This window comes from Bombina bombina, chromosome 4 (assembly GCF_027579735.1).
Source record: "Bombina bombina isolate aBomBom1 chromosome 4, aBomBom1.pri, whole genome shotgun sequence".
Taxonomy (NCBI): Eukaryota; Metazoa; Chordata; class Amphibia; order Anura; family Bombinatoridae; genus Bombina; species Bombina bombina.
The window spans coordinates 539,122,160-539,146,900 of NC_069502.1; the positions used below are offsets into that span (position 1 = coordinate 539,122,160).

The 24,741-nt window shown below is 38.6% G+C and overlaps 1 protein-coding gene across 1 annotated transcript in view; it reads left to right on the plus strand.

Moving 5' to 3' along the window:
- Positions 1-3,818: 3,818 nt before the first annotated feature.
- BCKDHB (branched chain keto acid dehydrogenase E1 subunit beta) overlaps positions 3,819-24,741 on the plus strand; it is a 637,435-nt gene continuing 616,512 nt past the window's right edge. Inside the window, exons 1-2 of the mRNA XM_053710474.1 lie at positions 3,819-3,982; positions 6,532-6,609. Coding sequence (XP_053566449.1) covers positions 3,844-3,982; positions 6,532-6,609 — 217 coding nt within the window. The 5' untranslated portion in view covers positions 3,819-3,843. The remainder of the gene's footprint in view (positions 3,983-6,531; positions 6,610-24,741) is intronic.

Genomic DNA, 24,741 nt, shown 5'->3' on the forward strand with positions numbered 1-24,741 from the left:
TTTTTATCTGTGAGATATTTTATTCACTAACTGATTGTATTAAATCTTGGCCAATGACACAATAAATATTTGCATTACTAGGGGACTCTCTGTAAATTAATTGTCTTGCTAAATAAACTTAAAGGGACACTGAACCCAATTTTTTTCTTTCATGATTCAGATAGAGCATGCAATTTTAAACCACTTTCTAATTTATTCCTATTATCAATTTTTCTTTGTTCTCTTGCTATCCTTATTTTAAAAAGAAGACATCTAAGCTTTTTTTTTTAATTCAGAACTATGGACAGCACCTTTTTATTGGTGGATGAGTTTATCCACCAATCAGCAAGAACAACCCAGGTTGATCACCAAAAATGGTCCGGCATCTAAACTTACTTTCTTGCATTTCAAATAAAGATACCAAGAGAATGAAGAAAATTTGATAATAGGAGTAAATTAGAAAGTTGCTTAAAATGTCATGCTCTATCTGAATCACAAAGGAAAAAAATTGGGTACAGTGTCCCTTTAATTTTTAACTCACAGAAAAAGCAATGAATGTACAAATAAATAAACATAAAACAAATGTAGTTTGATCCATTGTCTAAAAGAGGGTAATACTTTGAATCGGATGTTCTTTTGCTGAAAAACAAACATATGTTGTACTTGTGGGGACTGTAACTTATTTCCACTAATATGGCCATTTGTAAACTTCCTTTTATTTTCAAAATCTTAATAAAAAGCGTTAAAGGGAATGGAAATAAATAGCAGACCTCCCAACCTTCACAGATGCATTGTCATGGATTTTGAGATCTGGCCCATTTCCAGCCTGCTGCATCTTGTCTGGGGCAAATGTACCTGATCAGGAACACGTCCTGTACCACCAATAAAAAGTCCATGACATTCCTTAGATTACTGGCATCCTGGATTCAACACTGCCCCTCATACCAAGGCCCCACCCACAAAACTCCAGTATATACAACTATAGTAACTATTGGAACTAAATAAACAGAATTATTGAACACACATAATTCTGTTTATTTAGTTCTAATAGTTACTATAGTTGTGTAGTATATAGTTGTATAGCCAGGGAGCATTCTTATCAATAAGTGCCCTTGTTAGAACAGCACGTACATATTGTGCTAAAAAGACAATAAAGGAACATAAAACCCAATTTTTTTTAGTTTGTGTTTAAGACAGAGGATATAATTTTAAACAACTTATCAATTTAATTCAATTAGCAAATTTGCTTCATTCCTTTGGTATTCTTTTTTGAAGGAGCACTGCATATTGAACATTTTGGATGAACCAATAACATGAGGCTCATGTGTAGTCACCAATAAGCAGCTAGTTGCCAGGGGACACCCTTGACATTTGCGGGGCCCTGGGCAAGACAAATTTTTGGGGCCCCACAGCCCAGCGCTCTTATTACCATCCCCTTGTATTGCCCACCCCTGTCCCAACATTCAGTGTTACCTATATAAAGAATAACAGTATATATCACATCTCCTGATACCATAAACACTTCTTACTAAACTAAATACAGGATATACATTGCACCTTCTAATTCCCTAACCCATGAATGTGCAGGGCCCTGGGCTAGTGCCCTCTCATCCTGCCCAAAGGGCAGGCCTGCTGCTCCTGTTCCTACCCAAGAATTATTTTCAACAAAGGCTACCAAGAGAACCAAACAAATTAGATAATATAATTAAACTGGAAAATTGTTTAAAGGGACATGAAACCCAATTTTTTTTTCTTTTATGATTCATAAATAACATTTTAAACAACTTTCCAATTCACTTCTATTATCTAATTTGCTTCATTCTCTTAATATCCTTTGTTTAAGAGCATATCTAAATAGGCTTAGTAGCAGTTGATTGGTGGCTGCACATAGCTGCCTCCTGTGATTGGCTGACCCATGTGCATTGCTTTTTCTTCAACAAAGGATAGCTACAGAATGAAGCAAATTATATAATAGAAGTAAATTGAAATGCTGTTTAGAATTGTATTCTCTATCTGAACAGTGAAAGAAAATGTTTGGACTTCATGTGTTTTTAACATACTTTCTTTACTTTAATATCTATTGTACCTTATGAAATACCATTTCAACATTTTTATGAAGAAAAAAAATCTATTTATTTTTAACATTGTATTAAATATCAGCAGTGGTTTAAATTCAATGTCAATTTTAAAATGATTTCCTACACATGAGCACATACTAATAATACATAAACCTCTTTAAAGGGATACTAAACCCAACTTTTTTTGTTTAATGATTCAGATAGAGAATGCAATTTTAAGCAACTTTGTATTTTACTCCTATTAACAATTTTTCTTCGTTCTCTTGCTATCTTTATTTGAAATGCAGGAATATAAAGCTTAGGAGCCGGTGTTCTAAAGTAATGTGGAATGTGTATACTACGTCACGTGACTCAGCTGCTGGAGGGGTGTTGCGCACAATGCGCATGCTCAAGAGGCCCAACCTCCTCCAAACAGCTGATGTAAAGTAAACAACGGGTTGAGGAAATATATGGCCCGTAATCAGAATTTATATAGGCTAATAGCCTTCAGTGCGCACACGCGGACTGCGGTCGCTTTATTCAATATAATCTAGACTCTATATGCGACTGTCATACATATAGTTTTTAGCTCACTCAAATACACTCTAGATTCTAGAGTGTATTTGAGTGAGCTAAAACGATATGCATGACAGTGACAAATGTGACATCATATTGCTACTGTCATGATACCCACACCACACACCCTCACCTTCCCTACCCAACCCCACCGGAATAAAATATTGTAGCATTCACCGGACTTCATAGAAAAATGTAGCCTTTATTAAAAAAAATCCAAACATGTCGGCACACGTTGTAGGGCCGTGTATGCGTGCGCATTGCAAAGTATGGTCCATTGAATCCTGCGACCCGTTGTTCGCCAGTAAATCATCTTAAACAGCTGTTTGTAGGAGGTGTGTCCTCTTGCGCAAGCACATTGCGTGCCACACCCCTCCAACAGCTGATAAAACGTCACTGGAAGTGACGTGGTATACACATTCCTATGGTATACCAGTTACTTTAGAACACCGGCCCATTTTTGGTTCAGGAAATAGGTTACGCTTGCTTATTGGTGGCTAAATGTAGCTACCAATCAGCAAGTGCTATCTATGGTTCTGAAGTTCTGAACCAAAAATGGGCCAGCTCCTAAGCTTTATATTCCTGCACTTCAAATAACAATTGCAAGAGAACAAATAAAAAATTGATAATAGGAGTACATTACAAAGTTGCCTAAAATCGCATGCTCTATTTGAATCATTAAAGAAAAAAAATGTGGGTTTAGTATCCCTTTAACACGCCGAGAAAGAACACTGGGATTAATTTAACCACATATTTTCTAAAATATAAAGGGGATTCTATTGTCACTAAAAGGTTAATATCGCCAAGTGAAAATGTTGAATTCCTGGTTCTGCTGGAGGTGAGGCAGGTGAGCCAGGTGAGCATACAGTGACTGAGAGGAAAACCTGAGTGAGAGCTGAATGACAACTCATCGGTTTTTATGCGATAGACAGATACATTTACCCAAGTTCAACACATTCCCAAGTAGTAAGTGAGACGCATTCACAAACTGTCACTCAAGTGACTTCTTCACCTCAATGCTTCAAATCACATCAATACCGTAACCTTCATATTAAACGTGAAACAGCCCCAAAAAAACTATTGTCGCCAAGGACAACTTGCAGACACCCCCTCCTTGCTAGTATTGGTTGTTATTTTCACGCCCATTACCTGCCTCCCTAGAATCTAGCCAATCACGGTTCTTCCAATGTATCCCCCGCCCACAGCTCTAGTTTGTGGATAGTGTCTGATCATGGCGGCGGTTCGTGTGTTGTGTGTTGCCAGCCGGTTTAATCGGAAAGTGTTACAATGGCCTAAAGCTACCTTCAGAGCCCCGAGCAGGACGGTCGCACATTTCACTTTTCAGCCGGATCCGGAGCCTACTGAATATGGTTAGAAACCCAAGGGCTGTCCTGTCTGTCTGACATTGTGTGCATGACAGTGGTGGTGTTACATTTTGTGCATGTGTGTGATAGCTGTGTGACCTTGTGTGCAGCGTCTGTGCATGACAGTGGATGTGTGACAGTGGTGGTTGGACACTACATGTGTGTAGGACAGTGGCTTTGTTACATTATGTTTAGTGTCTGTATGAAAGGGACTGTGTGCCAATGCTGTGTGTATGAAAGTGTGTGTGACTTTGTGCAGTTGTCCACACACTATGTATATTACAGTGGCTTTGTGACATTGTTTGTTGGACACTACATGTGTGCATGACAGTGGTGGTGTGACATTTTGTGCATGTGTGTGATAGTAGCTGTGTGACCTTGTGTGCAGCGTCTGTGCATGACAGTGGATGTGTGACAGTGGTGGTTGGACACTACATGTGTGTATGACAGTGGTTTTGTTACATTATGTTTAGTGTCTGTATGAAAGGGACTGTGTGCAAATGCTGTGTGTATGAAAGTGTCTGTGTGACTTTGTGCAGTTGTCCACACACTATGTATATTACAGTGGCTTTGTGACATTGTTTGTAGTGGCTGAGTATATAGCAGTAATTGTGTGACACTATTTAGTGACTTGTGACATGTGCTTTTACTGTGCGACACTGTGTGAAGCAATTGTGCAACTTTGTTTACCATCACTATTTGTGAAATAAAACGTGACACTCTTCACCGTTCTCTCACTGTGTGACATTGTGTGAGGTTGTATAGCTGAGGGAAATTGTGTAAGTTGCATATTGATCAGTGACACCTATCATTGTTGGTGTGCATTGATATGATGTACTGTCACTGTGTTTAACATTGTGATTTATGTGTTACCTAACAGTGTGTGTGCATAACAATATATCTGTGGCATTGTGTGCAGCAACTTTGTTGCTTTGTCTCTCTGTCTGTTTTCCACCCTGTCTCTGCACCCCCTCTCACTTTGCCCCCCTGTTTCCGTAACAGCCCTCTTTTGGTCTTGATGGGTCCTTGGGCCGCTTTGGGTTTTGCTGTATTTTTAAATTAATGCCCACAAGAGGACATGGCCATATTAAATAGAAAACATAACTAATAAGACCTATTACTCCTGGTATGTTGTGATTGCTTTTTTTTGCTTTGTTCTGTCACGTGTGCTATCTTTTTTTAAGGGGGCAGTAAACACTTTGTGATTTTTTATTTTAAAATTTTTAGTTATTCATAGTAAAACAATGTTGCAATATACTTACTTTATTTTGCCCCTTTTCATATAATTTTACTCTAATTCTCAGACCTAGAAAAACACACTAGACACTTCTCAAGGCTAACCTTGCTACATACATGTCCCTAGCTGGCTTTAAAGGGAAATGAAACCCCACATTGTTCTTTCATGATTCCAACAGAGCATGCAATTTTAAACATCTTTCTAATTTTCTTCTTTTATCAATTCTTCTTCGTTTTCTTGGTATCTTTTGTTGAAAAGCATGGGCGTAAGCTTAGAAGCTGGTCCATTTCTGGAGCACTATAAGGCAGCAGTGTTGCAATAATGTTATCCATTTGCAAGAGCACTAGATTCTGTTATGTAGTGCACCAAACACCTACCTAGGTATCTCTTTAACAAAGAATCTAATGGGAACAAAGCAACTTTTATAATAGAATTAAATTGGAAACTTTTTATTGTATGCTCTGTCTGAATCACAGAATATTTTGTGTGTGTTTCATATCCCTTTAACAGAGAACATTCTAAAAACAATGCACTTTTACTAGCAATATAAACGTGGCTAGGCTTGTTTGCCGACTCAAGCCCCGATTGGCTTCTCCATGTATGGCAAGTGGTGGGTGGAGCTTTAATAGTAAAAAACAAATGCAGCAAACAAGATGTTTGCTTAAAAATATTTAGACATGGTTAAAATGTTATTTTATAACAAGACATCAGAAATGCCTTGTAAATACAATGTGTTTACTGTCTCTTTAATGCAAAAAAACATTGTGATTTCATTTTATACTGAAAAAGTTTAAAATAGACTTCTTGGCAATATTATACTACTATTTATTTTCTTTTTCTTATGTTGTTCTTTGTTTTTACCTTGTGACTGATGCCTAGCAGGTGTCCCATACTTATGTTGCAGCCAAGTTATTTATTATGCCAAAAACAGGATACCTTCTCTAGAATACAATTTATTTTAGTTTTGTTTGCTAATGCCTATAGATGATTTTTCTTTTCAAAATGTATTTGTTTTCAATAAGAGGGTTGTACTTTTAAAATGTCTTGCAAACCAAAATGAAAAGTTTTTATGGTTCAAATGGAGCATTTTTAATTTCTTCTATTATAAAATATTTTGTTGAACAGCATACCTAGGTAGGCTCAGGAGCAGCAATGCACTACTGGGAGCTAGCTGTAGATTGATGGTTGCGCATATATCCCTCTTGTCATTGGCTCCTAGTAGTGTAGAGTATTTTCTGTTTGCGTGTTTGTCTTCTATATGTTTTTTGCCTTTCAGATTATCTGAAAAATATTTAAAATCCAATCTTTTACTTGACAGGCCCAACTCAGAAGATGAATCTTTTCCAGTCTGTGCAAAGTGCCTTGGATAATACACTATCAAGAGACCCTACTGCAGGTACAGTATCATTTTGTATTTTCTTTTAACCACAGTTGTTTTTGTGGGCCACAGAAATCGCCAGTGGCAACTGTACTTCATGTGTTTTCAAGTGATGCTTTGAAATGTAAATGTTTTTTAGTTTAAAGGGGCATTAAATGGCAAGCATGCAGTTTAGGACTAGCAACCCTCCAACTCTGATCTTAAACCATTCAAAAGGGTTAAATACATAGTAGAAGTACCACCCTGGATCATCAGCACTACTGGTCCTGATTGGAAACTGCCACTGATCCTATCAGCAATGCTAGTCCTTACTTCTACTGCATGGGTGTTTCTGGGTCACTAGTTTTTAACATGACATGGTTTAATGAATAAGGACAAATTAGAAGCACTTGCTCTATCACATGCTTATAGACCTACAGGACTTTTATGTGTCTTAAAAGATGGAACATACAGCCTTATGTGAGAGGATCAAAGAAGTCTTGTCAGTACTCTGAGGTCCCATAAATAATTATAGACATTTTAGCTTGAGAACTGTTTATCTCTCTGTGAAGGAGAGACATCTGCATTACAATATAATGTTTTAAAAGAATTGTAAAGATTTTGCATGATTTCTCTTTATGCAGCCAGTTTTTGACCCTTAGTGATTAGTTTCGGAATACCATATATGATAGCCATTCAGCACATTTTATCTGTTATCGAGGGTAGCATTCAAAATATTGAAATTGACATACTGACATGTTACTTTATTATTTTATTCATTACCTGTAATATTCAAAATATTGAATTGATAAACTAGATTAAAAAAGTTAATGTAATTTTATTCAAAATATTTAGATGGTTAGACTGAATGTCATGGAGAACATTTGTTTTATAACTCATTTGGTAATGAAGACCTTTGTCCATCTCTACTGTTTTTGCAAAACACAAAGGAGACTCATTATTTTGTGTAGACCAGCTAAAAGCAAGGCATGGTTCACAGCTCAGCAGCTTTTAAAGCTCTGCATATTCAAGGACCTCTAGGGCTCTTTCCCTGATTTGTCTACAGTGATACAAAAAGAAAACAGAGAGACGCACTCAACTGGGACAGAACAAAAGTTAGGAAAACTTCCGTGCTTGTTCACAAGGCCAATGCTACACAGGGTGCTGTCTCTTTTAGCACACGTTGATGCCTTTTCACAGAGAAAACATGTCCTGTAACACATCAATCTGACCCTGCCCAATGACAGTTCAGCGCTGAAATACCAGGAAATTCTTCTCTGAACAAGAGAAACAACAAACCCCAGACTTATGTTTCGGCCTCACTTGGACCTAGGCAAATGGATTTAGAAGGAGGAAGCACGTTTTAAATCTTACTACACACACACACTGCATTGCACACATATACATACACACATTACACACATATGCACACTTGAAGATGAACATTTGCCTTGGGAACACCTAAATATTCCACTCAATTACTTTGAAACTTAGACTTTTGTAGTATTCCTAAAATCAAGACAACATAATACATTTTATTTGTAGGTATTTTTCTTTAGCTACACTAAGGGTAGATTTGATTTAAATCAGTTGTCAGTAATATCGATTTAAATCTTTTTATTTTTAGAATAATAACTTTTCCGATTATTTTTCCGATTTATATCAGACCATTTCTGATTTGGTTATGTAACATTTAGATATGCATAGATAGATCATTGAAATGAATGAAATTATTGGGAGGTGAACTATCCCCAGTTTGATAGGTTAATCATTCATAGTTGATCAACGTTTTAGCTGTACTTTATTGGAAGAAGAAAAATAATGACTACCTTAATAATAATAATTTAAATAGTTTTCTATAACTAAAGAAAAATATCCATTAACTTAAAGGGACATGAAACCCAACATTTTTCTTTCATGATTCAGATAGAGAATACAATTTCAAACAACTTTCCAATTTACTTCTATTATTTAATTTGCTTCTTTCTCTTGTTATCCTTTGCTGAAATGTTTATCTAGGGAAGTTCATGTGCAGCAGAGAACCTAGGTTCTAGCTGTTGATTGGTGGCTGTATATATATATATATATATATATATATATATATATATATATATATATATATATATATATATATATATATATATATATATATATATATATATATATATATATATATACTGATTGTGATTGGCTCACCCATGTGTTCAGTTAGAAACCAGTAGTGCACGGCTGCTCCTTCAACAAATGATACCAAGAGAATAAAACAGATAAGATAATAGAAGTAAATTAGAAAGTTGTTTAAAATTGTATTCTCTATCTGAATCATGAAAGAAAATTTTTGAGTTTCATGTCCCTTTAATAATAGTTTAAATAGCTTTATTTAACTTAAAGGGATAGTAAACCCTAAAATTTTCTTTTACGATTCAAATAGAACATACACCTTTCCAATTTACTTCTATTATCAAATTTTGTTTTATTCTCTTGTTATCCATTGCTGAAGGGACTACACTGCACTACTGGCAGCTAGCTGATCACATCAAGTCAGCCAATCACAAGAGACAAATGTGTGCAGGCACCAATTAGCAGCAGCTCCCACTAGTGCAGGATATGTGCGTATACTTTTTCAACAAGAGATACTAAGAGAACGAAGCACATTTGAAAATAGAAGTGAAATTAAAAGTGTCTTAAAATTACATACTCTATCTGAATCATGTAAGTTTAAATAACAATATTATATTTAATTTTTATTGCTTGCCGTTCCCTCCTCACACTTAGGTCCTTGTGTAGATCTATTCCACTCCAAACAATCTGCTTGAAACTTTGTATGAGTTGATTCTGTGTACATAGATTTGCAGGGGAGAAATTGCATTAAAAGGGCAGTAAAGTCAAAATTAAACTTTCATGATTCTGAAGGAACATACAATTTTTAACAATTTTTAAATTGACTTCTCTTATCTAATTTGCTTTTTTCTCTTGGTATCCATGGTTCAAAAGCATACATAGGTAGGCTCAGAAGCAATGCATTACTGTGAGTTAGCTGCTTGTCACTGTCTCACCCAATGTGTTCAGCGGGGCCCTAGTAGAGCATTGCTCTCCTTCAATAAAGGATACCAAGATAATGGAGCACAGTTACCAATAGAAGTAAATTTGAAAATGTTATGCTCTGTCTGAAACGCAAAAGTTTTTTTTTCTTGCTTATATCATTATAAGGTCTATTTCTCAATTCTGTATGTTTATTTTATAACATTTTTGCTGTGATGTATGTTATTTCTGCAGGTACAAATTCACAGGTTTGAGAGCTACAAAAGCAGTAATATGTGATATCTTCAAGAAAAAATGCCCAAACTAATCTGATAGAAACCTCTGGGAGAGCAATACATTGTGAATTGATTAATGGAATTAATTTACCAATTCTACTGCATTGAGTGGTCATTTAAACATTACAACCATGAACATACAGTTACAGCCTCATGCTTTATAATGAAAAACTAATCTATATATCAGGATGAATAACCTTTAGATTATAATATATCTCAAACAGAAACTACCTTTTAGATACATTCTTCCTCAAAAGCATTTTATTAAAAAATCCTATGTAATCAAAAGATTCTGATTTAACCCCTTCACAACCGAGGACGTGCCAGGCATATCCTACAAAAAAATACCCTTCGTGACCAAGGACGTTCCTAGCACGTCCTCTGGGGTTTCAAGCGATGGAAGCGATCCTGATCGCTTCCAGCCGCTTTTATGGTATTGCAGTGATGCCTCGATATTGAGGCATCCTGCAATACCATTTTTTTACACACAGATGCAGAAAGAGCCACTCTGTGGCCTTCTCTGCACCGGTAGCTATGGTGCCGATCGTTGGTGGGTGGGAGCATTAGCAGGGAGGCAGGTGGGCGGCACATAGCTACCCAGCATCCGGTTCCTGTATGTGCAATGTGCACGCCGGGAGCAGCAACCACTGCAACCAATGTAATTGAATGGGAAGGAGGGAGAGGGAGGGGGGAAATAAAGATTGAAGGATCTGGGAGAGGAAGGGGGGTCAGCTACACTACGAAAAAATTATAATTTTCTAAAAAAAAAAACTTTTTGGGGGAGGCAAACTGGGTACTGGCAGACACCTGCCAGTACCCAAGATTGCGGCAAATAGGTAGTGGGGGAGGGTTAGAGAGCTGTTTGGGGGAGATGAGGGAGGTCGGGGGCTAAGGGGGGGGACCATCACAGCTGAATAAATATAAAAAAAAGCCTTTTTAGACTTTCTGCCAGTATTTAAGATGGCAGGGACAATTGTGGGGTGGGGAAGGGAAGATCGCTGTTTAGGAGGGATCAGGGGGTGGGATGTGTCAGGTGGGAGGCTGATCTCTACAGTAAAGCTAAAATTATTCCTGCAAGCTCCCTAATTAACCCCTTCACTGCTGGGCATAATACAAGTGTGGCGCACAGCAGCATTTTGCGGCCTTCTAATTGCCAAAACACAATGCCAAAGCCATATACTGCATGTCTGCTATTTCTCAACAAAGGGAATCCCAGAGAAGCATTTACAACCATTTGTGCCATAATTGCACAAGCTGTTTGTAAATAATTCCAGTGAGAAACCTAAAGTTTGTGAAAAAGTAAACATTTTTTTTTTTATTTGATCGCATTTGGCTGTGAAATGGTGGAATGAAATATACCAAAATGGGCCTAGATCAATAATTTGGGTTGTCTACTATACTACACTAAAGCTAAAATTAACCTTACATGCTCCCTACTTAACCCCTTCACTGCTGGGCATAATACACGTGTGGTGTGCAGCGGCCTTCTATTTACCATAAAGCAATACCAAAGCCATATATGTCTCCTATTTCTGAACAAAGGGGATCCCAGAGAGGCTTTTACAACCATTTGTGCCATAATTGCACAAGATGTTTGTAAATAATTTCAGTGAGAAACTTAGTTTGTGAAAAAGTGAACTTTTTTTTTTTTTTTATTTGATTGCATTTGGCGGTGAAATGGTGGCATGAAATATACCAAAATGGGCCTAGATCAATACTTTGGGTTGTCTACTAAAAACAAATATATACATATCAAGGGATATTCAAGGATTCCTGACAGATATCAGTGTTCCAATGTAACTATCGCTAATTTAAAAAAAAAAATTAAAATTGTTTGGAAATAGCAAAGTGCTACTTCTATTTATTGCCCTATAACTTACAAAAAAGCAAAGAACATGTAAACATTGGGTATTTCTAAACTCATGACAAAAATTAGAAACTATTTAGCATAGGAATTGTTTTGGTGGTTGTAGATGTGTAACAGATTTTGGGGGTCAAAGTTAGAAAAAGTGTGTGTGTTTTGTTTTTTCCCCCCATTTTTTTCATCATATTTTATACAATTTTTATAGTAAATTATAAGATATAATGAAAATAATTGTATCTTTAGAAAGTCCATTTAATGGCGAGAAAACTGTATATAATATGTGTGGGTACAGTAAATGAGTAAGAGGAAAATTACAGCTAAACACAAACACAGCAGAAATGTAAAAATAGCCCTGGTCCCAGACGGTCAAGAAATGTAAAAGTGTTTTGGTCATGAAGGGGTTAAAGGGACAGTCAAGTTAAAAAAAAAAACTTTCATGATTCAAATAGGGCATGTAATTTTAAACAACTTTCCAATTTACTTTTATCACCAATTTTGCTTTGTTCTCTTGGTATTCTTAGTTAAAAGCTAAACCTAGGAGGTTCGTATGCTATTTTTCTTAAACCTTGAAGGCCGACCTCTAATCTAAATTCATTTTGACAGTTCTCCACCACTAGAGGGTGTTAGTTCATGTTTTCATATAGATAACATTGAGCTCATGCACGTGAATTTACAGAGGAGTGAGCACTTATTGGCTATAATGCAAGTCTGTCAAAATAACTGAAATAAGGGGCAGTCTGCAGAGGCTTAGATACAAGGTAAATGTGTAAAAATGTGTATTATTATAACTGTTGGTTGTGTTAAACTGGGGAATGGGTAATTTAATTATCTTTTAAAACAACAAAAATTCTGGTGTTGACTGTCCCTTTAAATCAAAAATCCATTTTATATTTTTTTTTAAACTTTATTTTTGGCATGTCAAACAGTTGTGTACATTTACAAAGTCTATAAGATAAAGATAATGTGTCCTTTCTCCATGGACCCCTAACGTCCATCAAGTTGTGCTGGGTTTCCCTCAATGACATTAGGAAAAATTGTCCAACCATTGACATTATTTGTTTTTTTGTAGTCCATACTAGTGAACACTGCACTATTAGTCCGTGCAGGTCAAAGAGTTCACAATTTAAACATTTTAAACAGATACATATTGGTCCAAACTGTATGTTACCAGAAATATGAATCACATACTAAACTTAACATTTTAACTGAACTAAACAAACTCAATGGAGCTGCGGGAAGTCACTAGGTCACCCAAGAGTATAGACACTTTATATATCTTTGTGTTGTCTCATTAATGTTCCTATATATCCCATTCCCCTCTAAGGTTCGCTTAGCATATAAATTATATTCTTGAAGGGTGAAAGGCGTTGTCTTCTAGTTGGTAAGTCTAAGTACTCTAAATATAATTTCCACTTGGTTAAGAACTTCGGAACTCTCAAAGTCATGTCAAACATAGTATCATACTGTTCGTATATTACATATTTTAATAACTTGTGTTTCAGGAATTTTATCGATGGTGCTTGTGTGTGTACTCATTTGCAAAATATACATTTCCTAGCTAGGAGTAAGCAGTTGATCAGCATTTTCTGGTTGTGTCTCACTTAATTGAATGTCTAAAAACAGTATGTCTGTCAATGTGAGAGAGATTGATTGTCCCATCATTTTTGATAACCAAAGGAAACATAGCTCCAGTACCTTCAGATCTTAGGACAGTACCATATGTGATGTAGAAAGTCAGAATCTGGATAAGAACATTTACAACAAGTGTTGGAGAAATATTTCCTCCACTTGCTTAGTCTATTTGGAGTGAGATAGTCTTGGTATATTACCCATATCTGGGATTCTCTAAGGTCTGTTGCCATTTTGGCCGTCCAGGTTAATTTTAAGCTGTTATATATTGTGTTGTCAGAGTGTAGTCTGTTTGTATGTTTATTCCAGGTGTGTAGTAGTTATTGTTGGGACTTAGCATATCTAGAATGAATCAGTAGGTTATATATTGGAGCAATGGCAAAGTTGTTCATGTAGAATCTAGAGTGGACTAATGTTAGTGGTGTGGCATTCCGAAATGTATGACAATCTCGTAGAATCGGATTTATGTAGTGGCGTAGTTGAAAATAAGCGAACCTTTGATTTAGGGAAGTGTAGTAGTTTCTACAGATAACATCAAAAGGCAAAACCGATTTTGTGGAGTCATCCAGAAGTTTGCTCAGGTTAGTAATACCTAACAGTCGCCAATTGTGAAAGACAGGATCTAGAGAGCCCGGAATGAATCTAGGGTTTCCACAGATAGGTAGGTATCGTGAGTGAGAAGGGTCTAAACCTATATGTATGTGTAATGTCTGCCATGCTCTGAGAATGTCTCTAAACATTGGGTTATGTTTGAGCAACAGGGGTAGTTCCGAGAGGGCTGCGTGTGGCAAGAAGGAGAGTGAGATTTGAGGAAGTGAAGCCTGTTCTAGATGCAGGGAAGAGAAGCGTTGTGTACCTAGTTGCCAATCTAGGGCAAATTTGGCCAGGGATGCCCAATTATAGTAAGTAATGTTGGGGAGGCCTAAGCCACCTTTCGTGTAAGGTAGATAAATTTATCTAGACTGCTTCTCGGTTTACCTCCCTTCCATAGGAAAGGTGCGAAAGGCGCGTTGTATAGCTGCCAGATCTCCCTGTCTCGCCTGTATGGGGAGCATTTGCATAAGATAAAGGAGTTTGGGGAGCACATTCATTTTGATCACATGCACTCTCCCCAATAGCGAGAGGGGCAGATCCTGCCAAGCATTCAAGTCAGTTTTTATTTTACCAATTATTGGAGCAAAGTTGTGTTTATTCCTTTTGAATGGGTTAGCTGAAATATGGATGCCAAAATAAGTTAGGTAAATATCGACCGTGCGAAAGGGCAAAGAAAATGAGTTTCCCCCGTCACACGACCGAGCCATAGAATTTTGGATTTACTCACATTGATTTTGTAACCAGGGATTTCTCCAAATGATTGTATGGCTTCTAGGATTTTGGGGATATAGATTTCAGGTACAGAGACAAACAGAAGCATATCGTCTGCATAGAGGGCTATACCAGTTAATATGGTTCTCAGATAAACTGCCAAAGGTTCATGTTAAAGGTTCATGTTAAAGAGGAGTGGGGATAGGGGACATTCTGTCCGGGAGGGGAGTAAAGATTAATTAATAAATATACAATGGGACGATTGGCTGTTTTCTTGATTTTAGCAAAAACATACAGGTGAAACTCAAAAAATTAGAATATCGTGCAAAAGTTCATTTATTTCACTAATGCAACTTAAAAGGTGAAACTAATATATGAGATAGACTCATTACATGCAAAGTAAGATAGTTCAAGCTGTGATTTGTCATAATTGTGATGATTATGGCTTACAGCTCATGAAAACCCCAAATCCACAATCTCAGAAAATTAGAATATTGTGAAAAGGTGCACTATTCTAGGCTCAAAGTGTCCCACTCTAATCAGATAATTGAGCCATAACACCTGCAAAGGGTTCCTGAGCCTTTAAATGGTCTCTCAGTCTGGTTCAGTAGGAATCACAATAATGGGAAAGACTGCTGACCTGACAGTTGTGCAGAAAACCATCATTGACACCCTCCATAAGGAGGGAAAGCCTTAAAAGGTAATTGCAAAAGAAGTTGGATGTTCCCAAAGTGCTGTATCAAAGCACATTCATAGAAAAATATGTGGAAGGGAAAAGTGTGGAAGAAAAAGGTGCACAAGCAGCAGGGATGACCGCAGCCTGGAGAGGATTGTCAGGAAAAGGTCATTCAAAAGTGTTGGGGACTTTCACAAGGAGTGGACTGAGGCTGGAGTCAGTGCATCAAGAGCCACCACACACAGACGGATCCTGGACATGGGCTTCAAATGTTGTATTCCTCTTGTCAAGCCACTCCTAAACAACAAACAATGTCAGAAGCGTCTTACCTGGGCTAAAGAAAAACAGACCTGATCTGTTGCTCAGTGGTCTAAAGTCCTATTTTCTAAAGAGAGCAAATTTTGCATCTAATTTGGAATCCAAGGACACAGAGTATGGAGGAAGAATGGAGAGGCACACATTGCAAGATGCTTGAAGTCCAGTGTGAAGTTTCCACAGTCTGTGTTGAAGAATCTATTGGGCATTGCCAAGAGAAAGATGAGACATGAGACCGAACAATGCAGAAGAGCTAAAGACTGCTATTGAAGCATCCTGGTCTTCCATAGCACCTCAGCAGTGCCACAGACTGTTAGCTTCCATGCCATGCAGTATTGAGGCAGTAATTGCTACAAAAGGGGCCCAAACCAAGTACTGAGCACATACAGTATGCATGCTTATACTTTTCAGAGGTCCGATATTGTTCTATGTACAATCCTTGTTTTATTGATTGCATGTAATATTCTAATTTTCTGAGATTGTGGATTTGGGATTTTCATGAGTTGTAAGCCATAATAATCACAATTATGACAAATCGTGGCTTGAACTATCTTGCTTTGCATGTAATGAGTCTATCTCATATATTAGTTTCACCTTTTAGGTTGCATTAGTGAAATAAATTAACTTTTGCACGATATTCAAATTTTTCGGGTTTCACCTGTATATATTTATATCAAAATTCCCCATGGAGTGGAATAGATGGTTCCACTCCACTCTATCGAAGGCCTTCTCTGCATCCAAGGACAGCAAGAAGGCCTCCGGCAGAACCAAATCGGTCTTTCTCCCTCTCGCCAGCCAGTATTGTGTTACCACGTGGAGGACACATTGGATATTATTTACTAAGGAGCAGCCGGGCGTAAAGCCAGTTTGGTTGGTATGTAGGACAGTCAGCAGTAAGAATTTAAGGTGATTCGCCAGGAGTTTAATAATTTATAGTCCACATTTAGGAGGGAAATGGGCCTATAAGATTCAGGTAGTGTTGAGTCCCGTCCCGATTTATGATTTACTGTAATTTTGGCTGCCGAAAAGCTTGCGGAGGGTTGTTGTTGTTGTTGTTGTTGTTTTTGTGTAAAGTATAGGCTTAACAGTTAGTATGGGGGAGATCTGGTTGGGGAGCATATGATAAAATTCTGTGGGGAGCCTATCTGGGCCTGGGGCTTTCCCTAAAGCAAGATATTTAATTGTCAAGTGTAAATCATTCTGAGTTATCGGGGCATTTAATTTGTCTATCTGGTCAGGGAACAGTTTGGGTAGGGTGAGCCTATCCCAGAATCTGTTCTGGGCTTCTAAGTTATTAGGTTGTGCAGAGTAAAGATTGCAATAGTATTCTGCAAATTCAGCCACTATATCATTTGGGTTATGGGTTAGGGTATTTCCCTTTTTAAGTACTGTGATACCTCTATTAGCTTGTTTAATCTTAATTAAGGAGGCCAAAAATTTACCAGTTCTGTTCCCATGTCTTAGGAATCTGCCTTGTTTCCTATGTTCTTGGCGTATTGAGTTTTGTGTTAAGAAGGTGTCTCTCCTTTTTTGCCTGGAAATATGCTAGTCTATGTGTTGAAGTTGGGGACTGTCTATATGCCAAGTAAGCACTGGTCAAGATGTTGCTGTAATGTTTTTCCTTACTATCATGTAGATGTACAGGTAGGCAATGATGTCTCCTCTGAGAATAGTCTTCTCCGTTTCTCAATAGAGTTCAGGGATGGCTATGTGTAATGCATTGTTGGATGCAAAGCTATCCCATTGTCTTGTAAGGTACGTACGGAAGTCTGGAGAGGTAAGTAAATAAGTGGGAAAACTAAATACTCTTTTGTTAGTAGGGTGAGGAGTAGGAAATAGTCTCATGGATACCAGGGAGTGATCAGAGATGGTGATATTCTGAATTGTGGTCTCATAGATTAGGAATTCTAATGAGTTAGATGTGAGGAAAAGGTCTATGCGGTAGAGTGTGTTGTGCACTTTAGAAGCACATGTGTAATCTCTTTCTGTCGGGTTTTGTCTCCTCCAAATGTCTTGAACCTCTAGTGATGAGTATAAAGAGTCAAATACCTTCAGGGCATACTTGTTTGGGATAGGTGCCTGTGTCTTGGGGGCATGACTTTCTGGATCTTTAAACCTATCAAGCAATGGATTGGGTGTAAGGTTCAAATCTCCGTCAAGAATAAGTTTAGTATCTTGAAATTGGGCCAGACGTTGGTTAGGCCCATAGATATTACACACAGTGTACCATTGATCCTGCCATTTAAGTTTTACTATGATAAACCTGCCATTTGGGTCTATGATTTTAGTGTCTATTTCACATTGCAAATCTTTATGTAAGAGCATAGCCAAACCTCTGCTAGAGTTGTTAAAAGGGGCACATATAATCTCGGATATCCAATTTGTTTTGAGTTTTTCATGCTCAAGGGCATTGAGGTTTGTTTCTTGCAAGAGCATTATGTCTGCATGAGATTTTTTAAGATGGGCCAGAACTGTCTTTCTCTTTATCGGGGAGTTTATCCTTCCTATATTCCAGGACATAATCTTTATTGTCATTGAGGCATTGTTAATGATATACAATACAGAGAGACATGGAAAGGGCGTAATGGGGGAACATGTGCAGTCCTCCTAAAGAGGTGGGTGCCTAGCAGCACATTATTTAGTGGCCTATAATCTCCCGCAGCTAAAAGATAAGTTAACCATTGCAATTTAAACAAGAAAATACATAATAAACAGAACTTGTACAAATTATCATACAATCTCATTGTGGTTCCAGCCATAAGCGGCCTGTGTTTTTCTCAAAGAACCCTTTTTTAAGGAAGGTTGTTTCCTGGTCACGCTCTTCAACCAGTGGAGTCTTGTTTTTGTGGTGCCGACGTTGAAAGGGCACTTCTGTGTTGTTCCAGACCTCTCAAGGTTTGAAGATGTAGACTTGCAGGGAAAAGCAGTGTGGCCTGACGATTCTCTTTATGTAGGCTTATATACAGCGTCAAGTTATTCCCCTGAGTTAAATGGTCAGCAATCTGTAGCAATCTTTTATTCTTAAGCATTAGAAGTGTTTGTCTATTTTTCAAGCATTTTCCCCATCTGATAGGCAAAAAGCTCTTCTGATGAGATATGTCAATTTGTTTGTGGCAGGTAGTTGCAAAGTGCGTGGGAGGTGAAGCGGCAGTATTTCAACAGGCCATCCTGTCTGGCGTACAGCGTGCTATTAGAGTGTGTGGCGCAGTTACAAAGTCTGGTGATATGTGATGTCCTGTGATAATTAGTGATCTGTTAGGTCTCACCCTTCCGAGGTATGGTATATGCCAGAGTCGCTTGTTCCCTGGTCTTCTGTGGGGTGCCGAACTGGGCCGCTCCCACGCGGCAATATGCTGTCTTCAGCGAGCACAGAAGTGTGGTCCCTCCGTGGTGAGGAAGATGGCTTGCATTCCTCTCAAAAGCAGGCACTGGAGCTCCGTGCTGCCTCCAGACCGCTTTATGCAGTCAAGGTCTGTTTGAGGGCCAGTATGGCGTTTGAGATGTGATAGAGTTTGCAGGAGCTCCTTCTTCACACTGCCATACTCGGAGCCCGCCGACCGGAAGTCCATTTAAAAAAAAAATAAAAAAAATTAAATCACTGATTTTTATCCACCCTGGATACACCAGTTTTGTAGAAATGGTTATAAATAAAACTGCAAAAACATTTGTTTTTATTTTCCACCATTTTTGAATATTCCTATTTATTTTTTTATGCACCCATATAGGGTATCACAAGAAAATCCTGTTTGTGTTTTAAAAAAACAGTGTATATTATACAGTTTATGGGTGCACTTAAAAATAGTGTGGATAATTAAGGTAAAACCAATAGTGAGCAAAAATGCCAAAATTGTTTCTCATTTAAGAACGGAAACTGGCAAAAGCCCCAGTACTTAAGGGGTTAACAAAGCATGTAATACTTTTTAAAATAGTATTTTAAGTAAAACAGTAGAACGTTTGTCTTTTTTAAAAGGGGTGTTTTATTTATTTTATTTTTTAAATGGAGATTCCTGTTCCAATTTAAGGTCACTATTTGTTTTCATGTCGATGAAGGCGATCACTGTCCAACAACAGAACTGTGGGATAATTATCATTTATTTGTAGAGGGCCAACTTATTCCGCAGCACTATAAAAATAGGTATAATATGAAAAGCTAACATTCTAAGAAGCAAATTGGTAGTGGGCCCGTGCAAGAGTGTCACTGTTGTAGATCACCTAACATGAAGGTGATCTACAGAGGACAACTTGTAGTTTTACATGCTAAGGGGTTTCAGGGGTATGACAAAAGGAGAGAAACTGAGGTAAATAAAAGGTTGATGTACACTGAATGCAGCCCTGAACAGTAGAGTCTTGAAACGTTGAAAATTAGGGGAGAGTCTTGAGGAGCGAGGCAGAGAGTTCCACAAGATTGTGGCCATTCTGGAAAAGTCATGTAGATGGAAATGAGGGGAAGTGGAGGTCATGAGCAGAGCAAAGGGGATGGGAGGAATAGTATCTTGCGACTTGGTGAAAGATATTGGGATGAGCAGTGTTAATAAGGGCCTTGAATGTTAGGGTCAGTATTTTGTGTTTTATTAGGGAGGCTAGAGAAAGCTATTAAAGGGATTGGCTGAGGTGCAGCAGATGAGGAGTGACGTGTAAGGAAGATCAGCCTGGAAGTAGTAAATGGTGAGAGAGTGCATGTTAAAATCTTAGTTACTATTATTTTTTTGCATAGCTCCACCTAATACAGTAGTGCAGGATGTCTTGTATGAGGAAATCACAAATTTTGGAGATGGTTTTTAAAGTGGGAAATGTAGGAATTGGCCAAAGACTGGAAGTGAGGAGTTAATGAAAGAGTTAAGTGTGACACAAAGGTATAGGGCATGAGATGCTGGGGTAATGATGTTATTATTATTGACAGTTATAGAAAGTTGGGTGGGGACAGAAGTTTGGAAGGATTGAATTTAGAAGGGCACCAAGAACAGAGCCTTGTGGTACCTAAACAGAAAGTGATAAAGGGACAGAGGATGCACCAGAGAAGGGTACACTAAAGGTATGGTTAGACAGGTAGGAAGAGAATATGAGAAGGCTGTGTTGCAAATGCCAAAGGATTGGAGAGCTTGGAGCAAGAGAGGTTAACAGTATCAAAGGCTGCATACAGGTTTAGAAGGATTAACAGAGAGAAATATTTCTCCTGTTAAGTGTGGTCAGTCCACGGGTCATCATTACTTCTGGGATATTATCTCCTCCCCTACAGGAAGTGCAAGAGGATTCACCCAGCAGAGCTGCTATATAGCTCCTCCCCTCTACGTCACCTCCAGTCATTCTCTTGCACCCAACGAATAGATAGGATGTGTGAGAGGACTGTGGTGATTTAATTAGTTTATTAACTTCAATCAAAAGTTTGTTATTTTATAATAGCACCGGAGTGTGTTATTCATTCTCTGGTAGAATTTGAAGAAGAATCTACCGGAGTTTTTTCTATGATTTTAGCCGGAGTAGTTAAGATCATATTGCTGTTTCTCGGCCATCTGAGGAGAGGTAAACTTCAGATCAGGGGACAGCGGGCAGATTAATCTGCAAAGAGGTATGTAGCAGTTTGTTATTTTCTGACATGGAATTGATGAGAAAATCCTGCCATACCGTTATAATGTAAACTCAGCCTTAAATGCAGTAGATGTAGCTGGTATCAGGCTGTCATGTATGTATATTTTACACTTCAGTATTCTGGGGAATGGTACTTCACTGGATTTATACTGTATGCATAGACTTAACCTAATTTGCAGGGACTTGCAATAGGTTTTAAATAACAATTAATTTATTGAGGTTAAACGTTTTTTTGCTGGCATGTAAAAACGTTTATTTCTCTGAGGTACTGGGTGAAAAAATGTTTTGGGCACTATTTTTTCCACTTGGCAATAGTTTTTGTTTAAATTAAAGCAGTTCACTGATCTCTCTCACTGTTATGTGTGAGGGGGAGGGGCCATTTTTGGCGCTTTTACTACGCATCAAAAAACTCAGTCAGAGGTTCATTTTCTTCCTGCATGATCCGGTTCATCTCTACAGAACTCAGGGATCTCCAAAGCCTTTTTTGAGGGAGGTAATCATCACAGCAGAGCTGTGAAGATTGTAGTTGACTGTGATAAAAAACGTTTATTTGTGTATTTTTTTCTGCTGCCTGGGTTAGTTATCCTTTGCTAATGGGAACAATCCTTTGCTAAAATTGTATATTTCTGACAAAGATTGATGCTATAACTTAATTATTTTCAACTGTCATAATTTTTTCTGTGCTTCTTATAGGCACAGTTCGTTTTCAGATTATTGTAAATTTCTTAAAAAAGCATTTCCAAGTTGCTAGTTAATTGCTAGTGTGTTAAACATGTCTGATTCAGAGGAAGATACATGTGCTATATGTGCTAATGCCAAAGTGGAGCCCAATAGAAGTTTATGTACTAACTGTATTGATGCTACTTTAAATAAAAGTCAATCTGTACAAATTGAACATATTTCACCAGACAACGAGGGGAGAGTTATGCCGACTAACTCGCCTCACGTGTCCGTACCTACATCTCCCGCTCGGGAGGTGCGTGATATTGTAGCGCCGAGTACATCTGGGCGGCCATTTCAAATCACATTACAGGATATGGCTACTGTTATGACTGAAGTTTTGGCTAAATTACCAGAACTTAGAGGCAAGCGTGATCACTCTGGGGTGAGAACAGAGTGCGCTGATAATATTAGGGCCATGTCAGACACTGCGTCACAGGCGGCAGAACATGAGGACGGAGAACTTCATTCTGTGGGTGACGGTTCTGATCCAAATAGATTGGATTCAGATATTTCAAATTTTAAATTTAAGCTGGAAAACCTCTGTGTATTACTAGGGGAGGTGTTAGCGGCTCTGAATGATTGTAACACAGTTGCAATACCAGAGAAAATGTGTAGGTTGGATAAATATTTTGCGGTACCGGCGAGTACTGATGTTTTTCCTATAACTAAGAGACTTACTGAAATTGTTACTAAGGAGTGGGATAGGCCCGGTGTACCGTTCTCACCCCCTCCGATATTTAGAAAAATGTTTCCAATAGACGCCACCACACAGGACTTATGGCAAACGGTCCCTAAGGTGGAGGGAGCAGTTTCTACTTTAGCTAAGCGTACCACTATCCCGGTGGAGGATAGCTGTGCCTTTTCAGATCCAATGGATAAAAAATTAGAGGGTTACCTTAAGAAAATGTTTGTTCAACAAGGTTTTATATTGCAACCTCTTGCATGTATTGCGCCTGTCACGGCTGCAGCAGCATTTTGGTTTGAGTCTCTGGAAAAGACACTTCAATCATCTACACTAGATGAGATTACAGACAAACTTAAAGCCCTTAAGTTAGCTAACTCATTTATTTCAGATGCCGTAGTACATTTAACTAAACTTACGGCTAAGAATTCCGGATTTGCCATTCAGGCACGCAGAGCACTGTGGCTAATATCCTGGTCAGCTGATGTTACTTCTAAATCTAAATTGCTTAATATACCTTTCAAAGGGCAAACCTTGTTCGGGCCCGGGTTGAAGGAGATTATCGCTGACATTACAGGAGGTAAAGGCCATGCCCTGCCTCAGGACAAAGCCAAACCTAGGGCTAGACAGTCTAATTTTCGTTCCTTTCGCAATTTCAAAGCAGGAACAGCATCAACCTCCTCTGCACCAAAACAGGAAGGGGCTGTTGCTCGCTACAGACAAGGCTGGAAACCTAACCAGTCCTGGAACAAGGGCAAGCAGGCCAGGAAACCTGCTGCTGCCCCTAAGACAGCATGAATCGAGGGCCCCCGATCCGGGACCGGATCTAGTAGGGGGCAGACTTTCTCTCTTCGCCCAGGCTTGGGCAAGAGATGTTCAGGATCCCTGGGCGTTAGAGATCATATCTCAGGGATACCTTCTGGACTTCAAATCCTCTCCCCCAAGAGGGAGATTTCATCTGTCAAGGTTATCAACAAACCAAATAAAGAAAGAAGCGTTCCTACGCTGCATTCAAGATCTTTTATTAATGGGAGTGATCCATCCAGTTCCGCGGTCGGAACAAGGACAAGGGTTTTACTCAAATCTGTTTGTAGTTCCCAAAAAAGAGGGAACTTTCAGGCCAATCTTGGATTTAAAGATCCTAAACAAATTCCTAAGAGTTCCATCGTTCAAGATGGAAACGATTCGAACAATTCTGCCCATGATCCAAGAGGGTCAGTACATGACCACAGTGGATTTAAAGGATGCTTACCTTCACATACCGATTCACAGAAATCATTACCGGTATCTAAGGTTTGCCTTTCTAGACAGGCATTACCAGTTTGTAGCTCTTCCATTCGGACTGGCTACGGCTCCAAGAATCTTCACAAAGGTTCTGGGTACTCTTCTGGCGGTACTAAGACCGCGAGGAATTTCGGTAGCTCCGTACCTAGACGACATTCTGATACAAGCTTCAAGCTTTCAAACTGCCAAGTCTCATACAGAGTTAGTACTGGCATTTCTAAGGTCGCATGGATGGAAGGTGAACGAAAAGAAGAGTTCTCTCTTTCCACTCACAAGAGTTCCCTTCTTGGGGACTCTGATAGATTCTGTAGAAATGAAGACTTACCTGACAGAAGACAGGTTAACAAAGCTTCAAAATGCATGCCGTGTCCTTCATTCCATTCAACACCCGTCGGTAGCTCAATGCATGGAGGTGATCGGCTTAATGGTAGCGGCAATGGACGTAGTACCTTTTGCACGCCTACATCTCAGACCGCTGCAATTGTGCATGCTAAGTCAGTGGAATGGGGATTACTCAGATTTGTCCCCCACTCTGAATCTGAATCAAGAGACCAGAAATTCTCTTCTATGGTGGCTTTCTCGGCCACACCTGTCCAGGGGGATGCCATTCAGCAGGCCAGACTGGACAATTGTAACAACAGACGCCAGCCTACTAGGTTGGGGCGCTGTCTGGAATTCTCTGAAGGCTCAGGGACTATGGAATCAGGAGGAGAGTCTCCTTCCAATAAACATTCTGGAATTGAGAGCAGTTCTCAATGCCCTTCTGGCTTGGCCCCAGTTAACAACTCAG